At 42.9% G+C, this 21,436-nt stretch overlaps 1 protein-coding gene and 1 long non-coding RNA gene across 7 annotated transcripts; one reads left to right on the top strand and one right to left on the bottom strand.

The window, feature by feature from the left end:
* Positions 1–871: 871 nt before the first annotated feature.
* LOC132647107 (uncharacterized) lies at positions 872–3,698 on the bottom strand. 6 transcript variants are annotated; one of them, XR_009585378.1, is made up of 3 exons: positions 3,575–3,698; positions 2,439–2,589; positions 872–2,309 (listed from the first exon to the last, which is right to left on the bottom strand). It is a non-coding gene; the product is annotated as an uncharacterized LOC132647107 (long non-coding RNA). The 6 variants fall into 6 exon arrangements; XR_009585382.1 differs by lacking the exon at positions 3,575–3,698 and adding an exon at positions 3,157–3,436; XR_009585379.1 differs by lacking the exon at positions 3,575–3,698 and adding an exon at positions 3,229–3,434.
* Positions 3,556–15,198, top strand: LOC110563268 (zinc finger protein 780A-like). Its single transcript, XM_060366532.1, has 5 exons — positions 3,556–3,693; positions 6,923–6,974; positions 7,798–7,924; positions 9,995–10,093; positions 13,063–15,198. Exons 2-5 carry the CDS (start codon positions 6,942–6,944, stop codon positions 15,060–15,062), a joined length of 2,259 nt encoding a protein of 752 aa, XP_060222515.1. The 5' UTR covers positions 3,556–3,693; positions 6,923–6,941; the 3' UTR covers positions 15,063–15,198.
* Positions 15,199–21,436: the final 6,238 nt, after the last annotated feature.

Below are 21,436 nucleotides of genomic sequence, written 5' to 3'. Positions count from 1 at the left end.
TATGTGTATATAACACCAGACCAAACCCCAACACACCTAAAAATCAGTAGTCTTTCTAAATACCAGTGACAAATGTGCTGAGAAATAATCCCATTTACAATTACAACAAAAACATGCTAGGACATGTCAGGGCACACCTCTGAGAGGCAGAGAAGGTGAGTTCTAGGTTATCTTGGTCTCTATAGTGAGTTTCAGGCTAGCCACGACTACACATTGAAACCTACTGATCTTAAACACACACATATACACAAATAAAACAACTTGGAACAACTATAACTAAGGAAGTAAGAGACCTTTACAATTGAAACTATTAAAGCACTCAAGAAATACTTTGAAGACACTAGAAGATGAGAAGATTGCCCATGGTCATGGACTAAAAAACAAAACAAAACAAAAAACAATTAAAATGTCTACACTACCAAAAGTGACCTACGATTCACCCAGTTCCTATCAAACATTCTGCACCGAAATAGAAAAAAAAATCTTTGAATTTATATAAAAGCGCAAAATGGCCCAAAGAGGAAAGAGGTTTTGATAAAAAATATTAGTGCTGGAAGTAAGACCACAGCTGGTAACACTACTTTGCCATGGTCACAAACACCATGTACTGGTACAAAGCCATACATATGCATCAATATTCAGAATACAGGCTCCAGATATGACCCCATGTACAGCCAACTGGTCTTCACAAGAATGCCAGAAATGTACATTTGTGAAAGGCAGCTCCCCCGCCCCCCAGTACGGAGGAAATGTACACGGACGTGTGGAAGAGTGGAACCAGAGTCCCACAGCTCAGTGGATGAAATGGGACCTTGAAAAATCGACATTCTGGACAGGAAAGGAAATGGTCATTGAGCAAAAAGACACAGCCTAGAGAGCAGAGGGGAATCTTTATTAACTATACATTTGCAGAGGATTAATACAATATAAAGAGAACTAAAAACAAAACCAAAAACTGAACAACAAAAAAAATCAAAGAACCATTCAGTAAATGGGCTAGCGAAGCGAACAGACAGTTCTTGAAAGATGAAATGCAAATGAGCAATAAGCATGAAAAGATGATCAACCCCTCTTAACTATTAGAGAAATTCAAGTTATGAATTGAGATTACACCCCACCTCAGGCAGAATGAAATACAATAATAATAAATGGTGTTGTGGGCAAAATCAAACCCTTATACACTGCTGGTAAGAATATGAACTAGTCCAGCTATTGTGGGGTCTGTTTAAATCCAACACGACTCAAACACCAAGTCAACGCAGATGACAAAAATTTATTGTGGCTCTACTGATCCAATCAGGACCGTTGAACTGTGACCCTGAGCCAGAATGGTACAGAGCTTTGAACCTTGAAAACCACAAACATCTGTGCTAAGTCACAGTTACATTTTCCCGCCAGTCAGGATTTAGGGATAGGGGACTTCTTCAGGACCCTGTCTTTTTTGTACACTCCTCCTAGTCCTATTGGTTGGGTTATTCAGTGGTGGCAGGGTGACTTACCTACCATTCCTGTCTCAACGTGCCAACCAGGATGGCAGTTCATTTCTCTGCCAAGCAGGATGTCAGGGACCCAGGAAGGTCTTGGGAACTTAAACTTTATTTAACTCCTATTAAAAACGAAAGTTTCGTTCAAAACGGCTTCAGTTTGGTTCCTTCTTATAACCACCTCCCTTGTTTTTCTACATTATTTTTAAAATCCTTGATTATTTGTTTCAGAGTATAAGGGATTATATTGAGTTCTTAGCTTAGCTGTGTTAACTCTTGACTGAATAATTGTCACCAAAGCACTGGAAATGCAAAGCCCTATGAGGAGCAAGAGGAAAGGAAGACCCGTTGTCCTGTTAAAGCAGTGACCAAGGTGGTTAGCCAAGGGGACCAGTCTAAAAAATTCTGAAAGCAGTTGTTGGCCTGCTTCCTTCTGCCTCCTTTACCCATTCCTGTCCAACAAGGTTTGCTTTATTTTTGCTAAGGTGTCTCAGACTACCCCAGAGGCATGAAAACAAAGAGGTTCTCCCAAAGGCAATTTACTTTTGACTTAGCATTTTCAGCCTGTTAAGGGGGCAGGGACGATACATTTCCTTCTGTAATTATTTCCAGCTAAAACTGGAGCATCAGTTGTCAGGACCCAGGAAGGCCGAAAATGCTAGTCAGTCTGGGCAATGGGGCATTTTTCAGAGGCATCCGATTAGCCTATCCAGCTGAACCATTACATCAGCAGGACTGGTTTCTGACAGCTTTCAGCAAGTCCAGAGCTCCGTTCGCAGTCCACACGTGCTCCCTGGATGGTGTCTATCAGCCAAGTGGAAATCTCTTGAGACAAATATAGACAAGGAACAAAAGTTCAAACTTCCTGGTAACTGGGGAGGGGAAGGAATCCCAAGATCAGCAAGAATGCCATTCTCTGGAACAGACAGGTGCAGAAACTGAGGCTGTACTTACCTGGAGTCCGTTTGATCTGTAAGAGCTGGATCCAAGTCTTAGGACTTCTTTCATTCCTTGAAGTTTACATGATTTTTAATTTACAAAAGGAGACATATTGGTATTGCCACTGTATTGAAATCTGTCTTGCAGAAAAGCAGTTAAGAGGTGTCTGTAAAACAGCAGTAGATTCAAGTCGTTGGTCCCACAAAAACTATAGTTTTAGGTTAAAAGTCTTACATATATTGAACAGAGATATTTTAGCCAGATGAAAAGCATCTTTAGGTTATATCTAGAAGATAAACAAAGAAAACTCAAAATCCTGAGCTTGTGATAGAATGCTAAGTAGTCAGTGGGGCCATCAAATCTTGAACTTCCAAAATCTCAGGGCAATAACAGCACAGAGGGGAAAGAAATCGGAAACATTCCTTATCTCTGTGTATTTGAATCACTTTAGAGATCCTTACACCTTGTATGGACTTTGAACCATTTTTTATTTCTCAGAGACATGAGGAGTTGTTATTGAGAACGGTCATTGTAAAGTATGTTCTTTTAGTGAAACCTGTATATCCTTTAACATGAAACTTGCGCGCGAGGTAAGCCTCTTTGCCTTTTCTTAACAAGAGACCAAGTAGCTTTAATTAGCTAATGTACTAACTAATGAACTTACAAAGCGGACCTACTCAGTGGGTCTCGGGCAAAGCGTAATCAAACCAATTACATCTCGGGCTGCTCTTACTTCCATTCGGAACTTTAAAGCTTAGTGTCTGCACGCTCCAGGGACTGAGGTGCAGGAAGAACCCGGAAGTACCTTTTGCCCTATGGAGGGACCCGCCCCTTTAGCGCGCACCCCCAAACCCTAGATGGGCTCCCGCAAGTTGCGCGACGGCATCTCTCTGAAGGTACAAGGTTCTGGGGCTCCGCTAGCGAGGACTGTATTTCCCAGGGGACACTGCGCCGGAAGTAGCGGCTTTCGGTGTCCTGGTGCAGTTAATGCCAAGGGCGGATCTTTCTGGTAAAAGGCAGAAATTTCAGACTAGCTTCGCTCTCCACGGAGGGAGGCGGAGCCCGCGGCTGGGCGGGGGCGGGGACGGTGGGGTGGTGCGGGCGGGTGTCGATTTTGTGTGTCCGTCTGTCTGTCTTCATCCCTGCATTACCTGTGTCCCTGAGCTTGTCGCCTTCTGCTCCTGCGCTCACGGCCACAGGGGCGGACGCAGAGGACCAGGCTTCGGGAAGGAGAGGTCGGGGACGGGGTCTGACGGAAGCTTCCCCTGAGGTACGGACTGGAGCCGGGGACGAGCCTCTGAGGCCGGAAGTGCCTGCGAGGGTCGCCGGGGAGGCAGCTGCTCGCGGAGCGCCGAGGCCCTGTGAGCGCTCCAGGCGCTGAGAGGGTTGTGGGAAGTGAGGGAAAGCGCGCACTGAGGAGGCTCCCAGAAGAGTCTGGGATCTGTTGCCTGCTCGGGCGCCCGAGTCGGCCATTATTCCAAAGGAGGGCTGGGGAAGGATGAGGTCATCATTGCTGCTCATGTAAGAGTCAGGAGCGAGTTTGCCCTTTCTTTATGTTTGAGAAACGAGGTTTCCGTTTTAGAGGATAGAATTGACAGTAAACGAAGGAGGAACGTATAGAGTTTAATCCATCGTGGCTACTCTGGCTGGAATACAGACCTGTCCCTCGAACACACCTTAAATCCTTCTGGCAGGAATCCAGTTAAACCCTTAGTACACACCTTTAATTCCAAGCAATGAAGGTAAAGTTCGTTTTTAGAAGGAAGGAAGCATGTTTAAAAGAGACATCAAATTAAGAGACAAAGCGACGAATCAGAGAACTATTTGACAGAATGAGTCAAGGTAGGATACGTCCAATTCTCACCGGAAGAGACAGAAAAAAGACCGTAGGAGAGCAACCTAGAGGGAGAGAGGGAGGAGACAATTTTACCAGGACTGCTGTACAGAGACAGGTTGCAGAGAAAGAGCAAGATAGACACAGGTGGAGACAAGAGCTGGAGAATGAGAAGAAGCCAAAGTTAGTTTAAAGCCAAGTAGAGCAATTCAGTCAGAGGTGAGAGAGAAGCTAGATTGAATCCGTCAGCTAGGAGAGGAATTTGAGCCAGAACAGGCAGGTGTTCAGAAAGAAATGGAGCTTATTCAGCAGTATCTCTCAGAGGCTGAAAACATTCTAGGCCTAGACCAGATTGTATGAAGTCTAGAAGCTTCCAGGACTCGGCCTAGGTTAGCGGATAAAGGCAGGTACTTTTTCAGGAATATGCAAATATATAATCTCCACCGTTGTGGCCCTTGCTTTGTCCCTTCCCATTTAGTATTCACATCACTGTTTCAATGACCCTTGACATCTCTCTACAATCGCTCCCTCCCCCTCAAGACAGTATAGATTAGCAACCTCCAGAAGTTAAAATTAGGGCTTTTTTTTTTCTTCATTGTGTACAGTATAGTATTTTGGAATCTTGATCTACTTTGGAGTGACTAAATCTATAACGTTTTTGTAGTGAGTACACTTATGGTCTACTCTCTTTTCAAAACTAATCAGAATCACCATGGTGCACGTTATTTCTCTTGAACCTCTGTTGTGCAGCTGAAATTTTGTAGTCTTTGATCAGCATAATCCCAACTTTCTTCCTTGAGGATCTGCATCTCCCACTGTCACCATGAGGCCGCACATCCAGCCTCAGGAACTCAAACCCCATTAACCACCATTTTACATCTTCCTCTGAAATAACAGTGTCAGATTCTATATGAGGGAGATTGTGGGCATTTTTGTTTAAAGATTAATTATGTTTCTTCAAAATTATGTGTTTGAGGTTATATGTCCCTGAACACAGGGCCAGGAGAGATCAAAGGCATGGGGTTGACTACAGCTGGAGTTACAGACATTATGAGCTGTGAGGACACGGAGCTCCTGTCCTCTGGAAAGCCATACCAGCCTCTGAGCCGTCTCTCCTGCCCCAGCGTTTGTCTTTTTCTGTAGCTTATTTCCCTTGTTACTGTCCATATTCACCACGTTGTAGTAAATGGTTAGATGTTATCCCGTGATCTGTGAACTGCATTCTGCATGGGTTTATCCACTCAGCCTTGGTGGAGTTGTGTGCCGTGGCCATGCAGACCATGCTGGAAGGAAAGCAGGAGTGTAACTATCTCTGGGAAATGTGTAAAAACGCATAAATATCATGGAAATGCATACGTGTGTGGTGGAAATGGCTCAGTGGGCACCGTGCCAGAAAACATGCAACTGTGCAAATCCGGATGCACCAGTGCATGTCTGTATCCCAGCCCTCCTATGGGAGGATGGGAGGTGGAGCCAAGAGAATGCCTGTAAGGCTGGCTAGCCTGGGGTATGCAGAGGCAGGAGAGAGGGAGGATAACGAAAGAAGGAAAATTTGTTTGTGAATTTTGTGAAGAGATGAAAATATTTAATTTCCTAATATATCGGATGTGCTCTTGAGAGTTGGGCATGGTGGTGCATGGCTGTAATCTCAGCATGGGAGATGGAGGAAGGAGTGTTAGGAGTTTAGGACCAACCAAGGATACTCAAGATTCTGCTTCAAAAACAATTAGACAAACATTCCCTAAGTGTATTGAGCCAAGGCTGAGACCTGTTGGGCACTGGTTCCCCCTTTGGGTGTGGACACTCCCTGGCTGTGTGTGCTGCTCAGATCTTGTGAGAAGAGGTTGAATGCTCCTGAATGCAGTGCAGAGCACAAGACAGTCCTCCCCCACACCCCAGACAGAGTAATTGTGTCATCAGTGCTGAGGTTGAGGAACCCAATTCTAGACTCAGAAGACCTAGGACACTTGAAATGAATTTAAAATAATTTTGTGTAAAATATCCCTTAATGTGGAGAGGGGGAAACAGATCACACTGACCCCCTGTGACTGCATACTTTAGAGCTAATTATCTTCATAAAGGATCATGGTTTAATTGATGCAGTGTAGGCTGGAATCATAGATGGACCAGGGCACTCAGGAAGTGTTCCAAGGTGTGCGATTCCATTTACTAAAGTGGGTGCAGAATGCTGGACGGTGCCTGAGCATTGCGGCTGCAGCCCCTCCAGCCTTGCTGTGCTCCAGCCCTGAGTGTTGAGAGGACTTGCCATTTGGATGCTGTGACCCCATCAGCCTTGATGGGTGGCTTCCAGTAGGAAGATGTCCTCACAGTAGGAGGAGAGGACCAGTTCCAGGTCTGGCTGCATCTCAGGATGGAAGATGGGATCCCCTCTGCTCGCATCTCCTGGAGGAATGTCAAGGCAGACCCGCTTATGCTGCACTCGCACTCTGACCCCTTGTGCATTGGCTGTCTGGAGTTAGGAGAGGGTCAGCTTTGTGTGACTCCTGTCTGCTTCTAATGTGTGTGAGGGAGGCTGAGAGCAGTGGAAGGAGAAAGTGGGTGGGGATGCTTGAGAGATAAAAGTAGTGGATGAAATCGTACTGACATAAGTCAGGCTGGGAACATCAGGTCACAGTCCAACCAAAGGCTTTCTTTCTGTCCCCAGGGGAGGAAGCTGAGGAAGAATGGCCAGCTCTAAGTCTCAAGACATGGTCTGTGTAAGTTGGATTTTCTCTATTGACATAGGGTGACTTTCAGGTTAGGTGACTCTCTCCCATCTTGCTCTATGAAGCTTCCCAAGCATCTGAAATCCTCCTGCACAGTCTGCTCCTTCACAGTGAGGGCTGGAAGGTCAGGGCACTTCCTGTTTGTGCCTCTTTCCAGCTGGCACCGGGGTTCTCTTGGAATGCATTCCTCCACATCTGCTCTCTGCTTGCTCTGTGCTCAGGGAGGACTGTAGTTTCAGTGGAGGCGTCATTCCCACAGGGAAATGGGCTGTGGGGTTCAGAACTGTGAGGTGATGGTCTCATGTGACTGCCCTGGGAAACGTGAATGACATTTCCAGTGTTCTCAGGCTGACACAAGGAGTTAGGGAAGACCTGAGACACTGATGAACTTGAAAGTTTTTTTTTTTTCCTTGTGTTAGTTTTTTTAAGGGCAAAAAATGTTAATATGTCAGTAATATGGACTGGTATATAGTTTATGCACTCTTACATAATTTACAAAAGTCATCCTCATGACAATGTCTTTATGGTACAATGTGATACCATAATAAACTCAAGGTCTCACAGTATGACTTAGGTATTCTACACTGAAGCGGGTGGCATTTCTCTTTTGTGGCATAACTTGAAGGATGCGGGTGGATGGAAATGCACATGTTTTGGATGTATAGGTGGGCACAGTCATGGTTTTGGGGAGCTCATGCAGGCAGGTGTCTTGAGCATTTCCATGTGGCTCCTTTCCCACTCTTGAGTCCTTTCCCTGCTCTTTTCCATCTTGAAAGCTTCCCCAGTTTCACTCTGCTTGTGTTTGTGGTTCCAGGGTTCAGTGACATTTAGGGATGTGGCTGTTGACTTCTCTCAGGAAGAGTGGGCCTGCCTGGATGCTCCTCAGAGGGTGTTATACAGGGACATGATGTTGGAGATCTACAGCCACCTCGTCACAGTGGGTAAGGCCATCTGTCCCCATGAATGGGGGATGTGTCCTCTACACTGTTGGCTTTGCTCACTCTGAGTTAGAAGACAGTACCATCTTTCCAGCAGTAGCTGAAGCTGGGCCTGGTGGCCGATTCCTGTCATTGCTTCACTCAGAAGGCTGAGGCAGGAAGGTTGCTGTGAGTAATCACCCTCACCTACGTGCTGAGTTCCAGGCTGGCTTAGTCTACAGGGTGAGGCTTTGTTTCAGACAAAGCCAAGCAAACAAATAAATGAAATCAATAAGGAGGTGAATCCATGACTAGAATCAGGGGCTGGAGAAATAGCTTAGTGGTTGAGAGAACCGTTTGCTCTTGTATAGGAGCCAGTTCAGTGCACAGCACCACAAGGCGGCCCACAACCATGTGTCCCTTTCGTTCCAGGGATCTGATGCCCTCTTCTTGACTCTATGGGCACCGTGCATGCATGTGGTGCTCAGTCATATGCAGACAGTTCATATACACAGAAAATAAATTCAAATCAGTAGAATTTTAAAAGAAGGAGCTGAGTTCTCTTCTTCCTGTAGGATAATGTGAGATTTGTTGGATTAAAAAAGGAGCTTCAGCAGAGAATAGTGCCATACCTTTATTCTCTGCACTTGGAGAGGCAGAGACAGACAGATCTCTGTGCATTCAAGGTCAGTCTTGATTACAATGTGAGTCCAGGACAGCCAAGGCTAAACAGAGAAATCCTGTCTCAAAAAACAAAACAAACTAACAAAGTGAAGCACCTGCTTCCCCCGCCACTCAGTAGGCCTCTGGGTGAGCTGTGTTCATTGAGAGCCCCTTTCTCAGAAACTGAAGTTGGGAGCAATCGACGAAGACCCCAACACTGGTCTCTGCTGCGTGCACACTACACACTACAGTCACCCTCATGAGAGTATGCAGACACTGTAGATACACAACTAGATAGAAGTCCTTATGACTTACTAATGAATCAGAGTTGATTCCAAATGGAAGTGGGTTAATTCTGTTTCCCTCAGAGAAGACTTCCTTTTCTACTTCGTAGTGGACATTTTAGGGTGTGAAGTTTGTCTTTTTTATTAAGCAAATCTGTAAGAATGAGGTATCAATGTGAAAGAAGGCAGCATAAATAACAATAATAATAACAGTTTTCATGGCTGGAGATGCAGCTGAGTGGTAGGACACCTCCATAGCATGTGCAAGGCCCTGCCTCCATCCAGCATTTTAAATAAATTAGAAGCTTAAACAATAATGATTTTGTATTAGTATAGGTCAGACAGTCTTCAGCATTTTTGAATATAGTTTTAATCTCAGTATCCACTCTATCCAATATATATATTATTAACTCAATCTCAGTTATTTTCTGTTATCTTTACTAATTCTGTTTTTTCAAGGTTAGATCTCACATAGCACAGGCTGGCTATAGACTTGCTATGAAACTAAATTCAGCCTTGAACTTCTCATCTGCTTGATTACACTCTCCAAGTGTTGTGACTGTGTATGTGTGCCACCATGCCCAGTTTTTAGATGGGAAAATTGAGGAGAGAATCTTATGGAACTTGCCTGAATAAAAGGCATTATTAGTGAGCTGTAGAGATAGGGTTTAGACCGTGTAGCCTAAGGATTCCTGTCCTCACCCACTCAATTACCCTTTCCTCTTCAGTGGCAAGCCCCTGTCTGCATTTAAATAAGAATAAAACCCTAATCTGAAAGAGCTGGCTTTTACCCAGGTTTCCTTTTCCTCCTTCTCTGAAGTCTTTCTTCAGTATTATTTTGGCTCTTAGAACTTTTTGTCTGTTTTTCTTGCTGTGGAGTCCAGGCAGCCTGGCTTATTCCCCCACTTTTGGGCTCATCGGCCATACCAAGCTGTATAGACCTTTTTAATAAGTCTGCATGGACAGGGCATTGTGGCACACACTCTCCAGGCATTTGGGAGGCAAAGGCAGGAAGATAAAGTAAGTTCAAGACTAGCCTGGTCCACATTTCACATTCCAGGACATCCTTTGATAATTGGTGAGAGTGAATGTAAAAAAAAAAAAAAAAAAAAAGTCTACACTATATGCCATTTTTTTCTCATTAAAGGGGGAACTTCCATTTGCAAACCAGATCTGATCACCTTATTGGAGCAGGAGAGAGAGCCCTGGATGGTTGTGAAGGAAGAAACAGACAGGCTGAGCCCAGGTGAGTAAGTGTAAGGTGAGACTCCAGCATTGCCAGGCACAGCATGTGGTCAGAGGCCCCACATAGCTGACCCTGGATTTGACAAACTTCCCTCAAAGGTCCAGGGCCTGTGGAAAACATGCCTGAGCCCTGGGAAGAAAGTCAAGGTCATAGCAAAAGCTGTCGAAGGGGCTTCTGTTTCAGGAATCACTTGAAGTTGTTCTTGTTTTCTTCCCTCTCACTGGAGCAGGTACCCTCCTTCTGTAACTGCCAGAAGTGTTTTGTTATTTGTTGTGTATGTGCACACTTGTATGCAGGTGTCCAAAGAGGCCATAGAGAGTGTCAGGTCCCTGGGGCTGGAGTTATAGGTGGCTGCTGCTACTCTAACCCGGGTCTTGTGAAAGAGCTTTTGGTGCTCTTAACCACTGAACCATGACAAGACAGCTTGAACACCAGTGAAAGCTGCAACACAGTGAGGCATACCTAATATTTTAATTCTGAGTCCTCATAGTCACTCTAGACCAGGTGTGATGGTGTAGACTATGCTTTTAACCTCAGCACTGGGAGGTGGAAATGGCAGCTCCCACATTTCCTGGGTGATTTGTGCAGAAATATTTTGTGATTTACCATTTCCTTTGAGTGAGGTATTCATTTCTTCTGTTGTGTCGTCAGTGCCCTGGATTCTCTCTCGTTCTTGTATTTTTTGGTGAGGCTTGCCTCTGATGTTCCTGTTCAAGTACCCAAGCTTTTCTGTTTCTAGAATTATCTCAGTTTTGGTTTTCTTTATTGATTCTATTTCTGCTTTCAGGTCTTGGGCTGTTTTATTTCCTTCTACTGTTTGTGTTTTCCTAGATGTCTAAGGGATTTCTTATTCTTTTATCACTTTTGTCTGAATGTTTTTCTGTGCTTCAGCTGTGTTGTAATACTCAGGGCCTGCTGTGGCAGGGTTGCTGGGCTTTAGTGTACATGTACTGTCCTACCTTTTATTGTGTTTTTGACATTTAGGCATCTGTGTTTGGGAAGAATATAATTTTAAGTGCTGATAACTGGTTTTGTCTTTGGTTGGTGGGTTTTTTTGTTCCTTGGTTTCTATTGCCCTCTCTGTTTCATAGGAGAGTTATGGTAGCTATGTGTTGCTTGGTAGGACATTTTTTGTGGGATCCTGATCTGTGTAGCCATGGGGATCTGTAGGTAAAATGTGTTTCTTAGCCATTAGAACTGTTTGACCCTATGGACTTCAGTGAGAAATATTAAGAAACCAGCAGAGGCTGAGAAAGGGAGGGTGAGCAGAGTAAGAAGAGAAGGTCCTTGGTGTAGAGTTGGGCCGGTAGAGTGAGGGGAGAAGACAGTTGGCCCAGACGATATTATTAAGAGACAGATGAGCCAGGAGAAGCCACGCTGAGCAGATAAGACGACAACAGTTGTTACAGTTTGGAGCTCCTAGTATTGGGAAAATTTCAGAAGGGGCTGTTTATGCAGACTGTAGAGGAGCCGAGGGAGGGTTGGGAGAAAGGTTTGAAGGGGCTGGCCTGGAAACTGGCAGGAATGGTTGGGAAAGAAATTCGATTCATTGATCTCTCTCCCTCCCTTTCTCCCTCCTTCTTTCTTTCCCTCTCCCTCCTAACTTGCTCCTTCATCTATCCTTCTTTCTGTCCTATCTACTGTTAGGGGGTGAAACCAGGGTTAGAAAGGGTGAGAAGAAGAAGAACCCACAAAGGTAGCAAAGACCAGCTGCCTGCGGGAGAGCAATAGGTTGTCTCAGAGTGGAGACATGAGAGAGAGAGAGAGAGAGAGAGAGAGAGAGAGAGAGAGAGAGAGAGAAGCGGAGGGCAGAGAGGGACAGAGAGAATGAACAAGACAGTTATTGAGAGGGAGGGAGGAAGTAAGGGGGAGAGAGGAAAGATAGAGATTGGGGGTGGCTGGGGACTTATATGCCCTGCACCTGGCTCATCTGGTGGCTGTGGGTAATGACATAAGCTGCTTCAGTTAGGTCCCGGGGGTAGTCTGATGGAAATGTCTGATTTCTAACAGTGTGTATTTCAAATAAATATTTAAAATTACTTCAGTGCAATTATAATCTCATAAAGTAGACATGTGTAGCTAGACCTTTGGCTACTTTTTGGGTTCATTTTTCTAATACCCTTCTCCACCTTAATTCCACCCTTCCAACCCCACAACACTAGTTAGGAGAGAAAGAAGGCTAGAGGGGAAAGGGGTCATTAGACTGCTTCCTGCTGATTAGGGCTGTTGAGTATCTTGGGGCAAGTTCGATGTTTGCCTTCAGGATATCCAATTTCTTCTAGTCACTGTGCACAACTGCTTAACAAACATAAACAACAGCAACCAGGAGCAGCAGGAGCAGCAGCAGCACAGTCCCTCTTGGGGCTCTAGCATTTACACACCTTTTCAAGATTCCCCAGAATTCCAAATGTCATACACTTGCAAAAACTATCTGCAGCTGGCAAAATCATACCTCTACCAGAGCAAGAAGCAAATCATAGTCTGCTGCTGTGGACTCTCTGAAGTAACCATATATCCAACACCTGGGATTAGAAACATATGCCAGTTGTGGTGGCACATGCCTTTAATCCCAGAAGAAGCAGGCAGAATTATGTGAGTTTGAGACCAGCTTGATCTACAAAATGAGTCCAGGACAGCCTGGACTATTACACAGAGAAACCCTGGCTTGAAAAACCAAACCAAACAAACAAACAAACAAAAAAATCCCGTAACATTTCTGTGTTTTTAAAGAAACCAAATAAATGAAAATTCTTATTGCAGACATGTCTTCTTATTTCCAACCTGTCCTACTGTAAAGAATATTATCTTACATAAACTTCCCTTATCACTGCGTTCCTTGCTCCCATTCAGCTTTTCAGAAACTACTTTAGACTCTGGTTATTCATTTAATGGATTTTATGTTACAGGAAAATGTATGTATGTGTGTTACTATAAAAATAAAATTTTCCTGCTTTCTCTTTTTCTTTCAGATTTGGAGATAGATTATGATGCTGAAAATATATCTCCAGAAAATCATATTTATAATAGAAATTTACCCAAACAGAGCCTAAAGCTATTAAGTAAAACTTATGATGTCCAGGGCTCTAGTTTTAGTAATGCCTCCAACTGTGATTCCTTCAAGGGACTACAGGGTAGTGAAGAAGGAGCTGCTGATCCAAAGATGTGTTACAAGGAACAAATGCCTACTCACACCTTCCAGACTCTTCCCACCAATATAGAAAAAGCATACCAATGTAGTGAATGTGGGAGGTACTTTGGGTGTAGTTCAACTCTTAGTCAGCATCAACGTATTCATTCTGGAGAGAAGCCCTATGAATGTGAGGAATGTGGGAAGGCCTTCAAACGTTTCTCCAACCTAGTTGGTCATAGGATTATGCATGCTGATGTGAAACCATATGAATGTAATGAGTGTGGGAAAGCCTTTAAACGTCGCTCAAACCTACTGCAGCATCAGAAAATTCATTCTGGTGAAAAACCCTTTCAGTGTAAGGAATGTGGAAAGGCCTTTATTGCTCTGGCACAGCTCACTCGTCACCAGAACATTCATACTGGAGAGAAGTTATTTAAATGTATGGAATGTGGGAAGGCCTTCAGACTCCCCCAACAGCTTACAAGACATCAGAAATCTCACAGTGGTGAGAAACCTTTCAAATGTGATGAATGTGGAAAGGCTTTTCATCTTCCTGAGCTGCTTAAGTACCATAAAACCATTCATACAGGTATAAAACCATTTGAATGCAAGGAATGTGGGAAGTCCTTTAATCGGTTCTCCAACCTTGTTGAACATAGGATTATTCATGCTGATGTGAAACCATATGAATGTAAAGAGTGTGGGAAAGCCTTTAAACGTCGAAAGAGCTTCATGCAACATCAGAAAATTCATTCTGGTGAGAGACCCTTTCAGTGTAAGGAATGTGGAAAAGCCTTCATTGTTCTGGCCCAGCTCACTCGGCACCAGAATATTCATACTGGAGAGAAGTCATTTGAATGTAAGGAATGTGGCAAGAAATTCAGTACTGGCTCACATCTTGTTCAGCACCAGAGTATTCATTCTGGTGAGAAACCCTTTGAATGTGATGTATGTGGGAAGGCTTTTAGGCTTCAGGCATGCCTTTCTGAGCATCAGAAAACTCACATTGAAGAGAAACCTTACAAGTGTAAGCTGTGTGGTTCAGCCTTCAGACGTAAGTACCAACTTAGTGAACATCACAGAATTCATACTGATGAGAAACCCTATCAGTGCAAGGAATGTGGGGAGTTATTTCGTCGAAGGTCAAATTTTACTGAACATCTGAGTATTCACAGTGGAAAGAAACCCTTTGAGTGTAAAGAATGTGGGAAGTTGTATAGGCTTAATAAACTTCTCATTCGTCATCAGAAATCTCACAATGGTGAGAGGCCTTTTGAATGTAAAGACTGTGGAAAGGCTTTTCATCTTCCCAGTGAGCTTAATAACCATAAAATTGTTCATACAAGTAAAAAACCCTTTGAATGTGAGGTATGTGGGAAGTCCTTCAAGCGTGATTCTGGCCTTGTTCAACATAGGATTATTCATGCTGGTGTGAGACCATATGAATGTAAAGAGTGTGGGAAAACTTTTATTCATCGCTCAAACTTGTTGCACCATCACAAACTTCATTCTAGTGACAAACCTTTTCAGTGTAAGGAATGTGGAAAGGCCTTCGTTGTTCTGGCATACCTCACTCGACATCAGAGTGTTCATACTGGAGGGAAATCATTTGAATGTGAACAATGTGGATCAGCCTTCAGACTTAAGTCCCAACTCAATAATCATCAGAGAATTCATACTGATGTGAAACTTTTTCAGTGCATGGAAGGTGGAGAGGATGTTGTTCATGAAACAGACCTTAGAATTCAACAGAGAATCCATACTGGTGAGAATCTCTTTCAGTGTAAGGAATATGGAGAAGCTCTTCAATATCATTACCCATTTTCTTGGACATTTTAGAATTCATGCTGGCAAAAATCCTTATGAATGTAAAGAATGTGGGAAATACTTCTCTCATGGTAAAGACCTTAATGTATATCACAGAATTCATACTGGTTTAAAAAAAAAAAAACACTTTACCAATATTAAGAATATGGGAAGATCTTTAGTTAGTATGAAACTTTATTTGACGTGCTAAATTTAATGTTAATAAGTCTTATGTAAGGAATATGGAAAGGCCTTCAGTAATTTTCACCTAGATGTCTATCAGAGAAATCCTACTGGTGAGAAAGTCTGGATATAAGTAAGGTGGGAAAAAGTTTAGATTTAGTTCAGCCTTTACCGCACAGTGGAAAACTCATAATGGTAGGAAGGCCCATCACAGTAAGAATGTAGAATGACCTTTAGTTGAAGCACAGGCCTTCAGCATAAAAGAATCCATGCTGGTGTCAAACACTGTGAATGCAGGGAATGTGGGAACATTCATAGAGTTAGCTCAGCTCTTAAAGCTTATCAGTGAGTCCATAGAGGCCTGAAACCCTGTGACTGACAAATCAGGAAGAGCCTTTATTGTAAGTTAGGAGCTTACACAACATCAGAAAAATCCATAATCACCAGAAGTCCTATGCATGTAACGAAGGTGGACAAGTCATTGCATGAAGCTTTACTGAACATCAGAGAACTCATTGGGAAGACTGTGGCTAAAAAGAATGTGGAAACTTTAATCTGCCCTAGGATTTAGTCAACACCAGAGTGTTCATATACTGTTGATGCCAAGAAACCCTTTGGAATGAAAATATGGGAAGTCAGTTGTTGAGAAAAGACACTTTGTTAAGAATGTCTTTGAATGTCAGAATACAGGGTAGCAATCATGTTCTTGATTTACTCTCATCTTGTACAAACTTAATTCATCAATCAATAGCCACCCAGGACAGTCAACTTAGAACAGTTATTGGAATTAGGTTTGTCTGAGATGCTTTCCTTGTCACCATTAACATCTTGTGGCTCCTTTGATATTAGGCTGGATGTTTAGTTTCTTTTTGCATAATTTGTTAATGGCCAGCACAATACCAGCCAAAGTTGTGGTAACAGGGTTATAACATAATAAACTCCTTGACAGTATGTGGTCAATGCCCATGTTCTGTAAAATAGCTTTTACATTTTTCTTTTTATCAGTATTAGTAAAAGTGACATGAAAACTACATAGTTTAGGAAAGTCTCATACATTCACCTAGTGTTAAATTTTAAATAACTTCTTTCTGAATACATCTAATGGATGAAAATGAACATGAAAGGATTTGAATTGTGAGTCCATTCGTTAAGTATTTGAGTAGAAAGTTTTAAAAACACAGTCATTGATGAATATGTACCTTTTAAAGGGGTGAACCCCACAAAAATTTTAAGGAATAAAATCTTATTATTTATGCCTTCTGCCAACACTTGAAGATAAACTATACATTTGTGATAAGGCAAGTAAGTCCACAGGATCCTCCATCTTTTATTCTTGCTGAGGCCATTTCAGGCTTGATTTTCTTGTTGGAGATTTGTGGAAAATTACACAACCCTGTTCTGAGAACTGGAGGTCAAATTGCCTCTGGTAATTTATCTTGGCGTCTGTTAAATGGCCTGTGTGTTTAAACCTCCGCCTCCAACTAATTGCTTATCTTGGCTTCTGTTAAACTGCTGGCTTGAGCAAAAGCAGGTAACAGGATTTCGGTTTTGCCATAAATGCTTGGGGTTATATTGAGTCCCAGGTACCTAAATATACTCTCAGTTGGCTAGATTAAAGACTTGCGCTGTGTCTGAGTGGTCTTTTCTGGTGGGCTTCCTGTAACAACAGGAACAGAAACAGCCAAATTGAAACCACTTATAAAAATACACATGTGAAAACTTGGAATAGTCAACAACATACTTTTGGATCCTCACTTAAGATTCAAAATTGTTCACAATTTACAATGTTTATCCTATTTTTTCTGTCTATATAGATATTTGGGTCTGTACCACTAATAATATGTTTTAGAGTTGGTAGGACGTGCCTGAATCCTACTAATTGTAAGGCTGAGGCAGGAGGATCAAGAGTTGGAAGCATGCCTAGCTATATACTGACCTTTAAGTCCAGCTTTGGCAGTATGGAGACCTTTTATCAAAAACAACAAAAACTGTAGACATGACATTTTACCCCTTGCTATATCAGCCAAGATAGTTATCTGTAACACAGAACCATAAACATTCTTCAAGAAATGATCCAGAATTTTATGACATTCAGAAATTTGTCATTGGCCTCCAAACTGTCTTTTTTTTTTCAAATGTACATATCCCGAGGATACTCAAATGTAGATAGAGATTTGGCTTGCTCTGTTCTTTATTGTGTTGATTTAACCTAGGGTTTGTGCACAGTAGAAATGTACTCAGTTACCCAGCTCCATTTCCAGCCCTTAGCCATCTTCTATCTAAGGGAAATTAGGTTCAGATGGAATATTTTGGGTAAGAACACATTGTACATTATATGTCTTGTTGCAGCATGTCCACAAACATTTATGTGAAATTAAGGTTGGTCATTTGGGTAAGCTGGTGGCTGCCAGAGTTGCATTAAAATGTTTAGTTTGTTGTGGATAAGTAGTCTATGTGGAGAAACTATTACTTTCAAACATAGGTAAGTATAGTTTAGCCTTGGTTAGATATGAATAAAAGTTGAAATCAACTTCTAAATGGATGGCATGATGTTGTGTGGTGTTACTTGCATAATAGTTCAGCTTGGGTAGTGTAACTGGTGCTGTGCTCAGTCAGAATTTCCCTCCTTTCTTGGTTTATATCTTTTCATCAAGTGACCTGTGTAACTGGAAAACTCAAAACCCACCATTCTGTGAAAAGAGGAGAGAAAGTACTCCTAAGCTGTGCTGGTTGGGTGTGAGTGTCCTGGGTATGCTGCTGGATAATGAAGCCAGGATAGAATGGATTCTCCCTTTTGTCTGACACTGATGGAGGCAATTTTCCCTAAGCCCTCGTTAGAAGAATTAAGGACAGTTGCCAAACAGATTCCCTTTTGCATCCAATCGGCCCTGTTTTTAAAAAAAGTTATAAAACTTAGATGGATTTAAAGGTCTAAATAGTTTTCAGTTTCTGGAGGTAGCTCAAAAGATAACAACAAAGAAGCTAGTTGAGAGACAACTTTTGGAGAGACAAGAACTTTTGGACAAACTGAAAGCTGCCATCCCTTTCTCTATTGATGAGATAACAGAGTACAGATACCCAGGGGAAAAATTGGACATCTTGCTCCCTCTCAGAAGAATATCTCTCAGCTGAAAGTTCTGATCACAATCAAAAGATACATCTTTCAGATTGACAACAAAGATTCCCAGGGCTGGTCAAACACTAAGCTCAACTCACCAGTTCAAGTGCTTCTAACCAGATTAAACAATATCCATGACCCTGGAAACCAAAAGGAAAAATGCAGTTCATATTACAGAGACAGACTTGAAACCTGGGACCCCTGATCATAGACTTGTCAAAAATCTGAGAAAAATAAGAGTAAAGACTGTCCAATCCATGGTCCCAAATACTTACACTCCCCTGAGTCTGATATCCAGAAAAACAGGCATATATTGTCTAAAAGATGCATTTTCAGCCTCCCATAGGCAGAGCTGAGTCTATCTTTGCTTTTGAACAGGCAGATGCAAAGGGAGGTGACAGAGGGCAACTTACCTGGACCAGGTTGCCCCAAAGATTTTATTTTATTTTTTTAATTTCAACCCCCTAAGACGAGATACTAAGTGGTGACCTCTTGCCCTTCCATCAGTGATTTCCCAGGACCGTGTTCTTAAAATATGAAGATGAACTTCTAGCCTCTAAAACTAACAAAGATTATAAAGGGCCACTGAGGGGCTCCTGCAAGAGTTACAGAGCTTGGGCTACACAAGTCAGTACAGAAAGCCCTACGTTGTACATCAGGGACTTCCTGATGAGGGGAGGCAATAGGAACCTTTCTCAGTAGGATTGCTGCCACCATACAGATCCCAACACTAAAGACCAAGAGAGAGACTTAAGGGTTCCCAGGTTCATCTATGTATTTCTGACTCAGGATGCCAGGGTTTGTAGAAAAAGTAGTATGTTTATACACCAGAACAAATCAGACATTGAGTGCCTAATTAGGCTCCAGCCCTAGCACTTGCAGACACCTTAAAACCTTTTCATCTGTTTGCTCATGGAACAAAATTTAAAAAAAGGGGGGGGGTTATCCCAACCCTTGGGGCCATGGAAAAGCTCTATGACATACCTGCCCAAACAGTTGGACTCTAGCCAACAGGATGACCCACTTGTCTAAGAGCTATGGTGGAAACTACCAGTCTAATGAAAAAAAAAGGCAAACAAGTTAACCCTGGGCGCCCCAACTGGTTGAGGCCCTCCTCTGAGGAACACCAGAATGCCTGTGTGACCCAGTACCAGGCCTTACTCTTGGACTATATGAGAACCCAGGGCCATCATCCTGCTACCCTCTTTCTTGATGATGACCTCCTGGTGCTCATCCATGACTGTCTCCAGATGACACCACTTGAAAAATCTCAATGCAGTGTCTATGTGGGTGGGAGCAGCTTCATTAAAGATGAAAGCAGGTATGTGGATTTTTCAGTAGTTACTTTAACTGAAATGATTAGGGTGCAAGCCTTAGGCCAGGTACCTCAGCCTAGAGGACAGAAGTTATCTATCTGACCCAAACTCTCAGATGAGGAAAAGAAAAGTTCATCACCATATAGACAGACAGTTGAATACCCTTACTACCACGCACATCCGTGATATGTAGAGAGAAAGAGGGCTTCTCAGTGCAGCAGGAAACGGGTATTAAAAACAAGGAGAAAATCTTGATCCTCCTATAGACTATTTGGGTTCCCCTTCTAAATGCTCTGTTTCACTGCCAAGGACACCAGAAAAAAAAAAATTCTGGTCTGTGGGAGAGCCACAGTTCTGCCTCCTTCTGTCCAGGAAGCTGAGAGATCCTCATTCGTATTTTTCACTCTTGAAAGGCCCACCACTTAGTTAAACATTCCCAGCCAGTAATCAGCCAGGATTGCTAGTTATGCTTAGAGCCTTTATCCCTATTCTACATACATATATGACCCATTGACATACATGTAGGCCCATTGTCTGTCAGCTCATTGACAGACAAAACTCACTGTGACTGGACTGCCCTAATTAACCTTAGAGGACTTACAAGGCCCTGGATCTGGTTTAATATCCAAAACCTTTAATCTGGCCAGGAACAGCTGAACTGGTTGGTTGAACTTCGTGTTGGGCCAGTTCTGAGGAATTAGTTTTATCCCCACATCTGAGGATCTTTGTTGTCAATTTGAAGGAGAGTCCAACTGCACATTTTGACTGGGGGCAGAACTTTCAGCTAGGAGATCTTCTTCTGACAAAGGGTAAGATACCAGAATTTTGCTGGGTACCTGTAGTCTAACACATTTCATTAATCAAGAAGGTGATGATGGCTTTCAGTTTATGCAAAAGGTCTTGTCTCTCATTCAGGTTATCTGTTTTAAACACCTTTTGAGCTACCTCCAGGAACCAGTATCTACCTAAAGCTTTAAAGCTCTCATTCTTATAACTTTTTTTCTAATAAATGAGGCAATCTACTTAGCAGCTCCACTTAGCCCTTCTAAAAGGAACACAGAGAAAATTGCTGTTTTGGTCAAAAGGGAAAATCTATTCAGTCCTCATTGCATTGTCCAGGAGCCATCCTTCCATCCAGCAGCTTCCCTACTCTTTTCAGAAATGGTGGATATTGAGTTTTCCAATTATATAAGTTATTGGTTTAAAACAAGACCTAAATCATGAAAAAGAGAGAAGGGGAATGAATTTGTTTTTCCTTTTCTGTATGTGCTGGGTGCAATAGGCTGTTTAGAGCAGGTAGGAATGCAAGTGAAAGGAGACTATTCCTGCCTGTGTGCATTCCACTTAGGTGACAGAGGGTCCCTCTCCAACTTCAAACAGGAAACAGGACCCATCAGGACCTAACGAAGGAGTCAATTGAAACAAGTGCTCCAGGAGCCAGAGGGCTGAAAGAATGGGTTTTTGGATTTTCTGGTTGACCTGGCAGACTCACAAGGCTTTGTGTCCTCAACAAGAGTCATGGATCTTAAGCTGGGAGGGGGCTGTTTTCCACTAGAAAAAGGTATTGGTCAGTGCAGAGAAATTGGTGAGAGTGGCTGGGATTTCATGTTTCCGAATGCTTGAACCATCACTGGGCCACCCAACTCCAATTGTTTTCATAGAAGGTCCAGAGCTTTTCAGGGTAACAAACAGACATATCTGTCCCTACCTGCAAAACTACTTTGGACCTCAGTGGCCCATGACAGGCATTGTGCCAGCATCACCATAGGAACAGGGGTAGCCACTGCCGT

The sequence above is a fragment of the Meriones unguiculatus genome, chromosome 14 (genome assembly GCF_030254825.1).
Source record: "Meriones unguiculatus strain TT.TT164.6M chromosome 14, Bangor_MerUng_6.1, whole genome shotgun sequence".
NCBI classification, from domain to species: domain Eukaryota; kingdom Metazoa; phylum Chordata; class Mammalia; order Rodentia; family Muridae; genus Meriones; species Meriones unguiculatus.
The sequence above is the reverse complement of the archived record's forward strand: the minus strand, read 5'-3'. Positions and strand labels throughout refer to the sequence as shown.

Bases quoted from the DNA above. Each gene is read 5' to 3' on its own strand.
- LOC110563268 (XM_060366532.1), top strand. From the start codon at position 6,942: ATGGCCAGCTCTAAGTCTCAAGACATGGTCTGT. The intron at 7,925-9,994 runs GTAAGGCCATCT...TTCTCATTAAAG, and splicing joins CAGCCACCTCGTCACAGTGG to GGGGAACTTCCATTTGCAAA. The intron at 10,094-13,062 runs GTGAGTAAGTGT...TTTTTCTTTCAG, and splicing joins AACAGACAGGCTGAGCCCAG to ATTTGGAGATAGATTATGAT.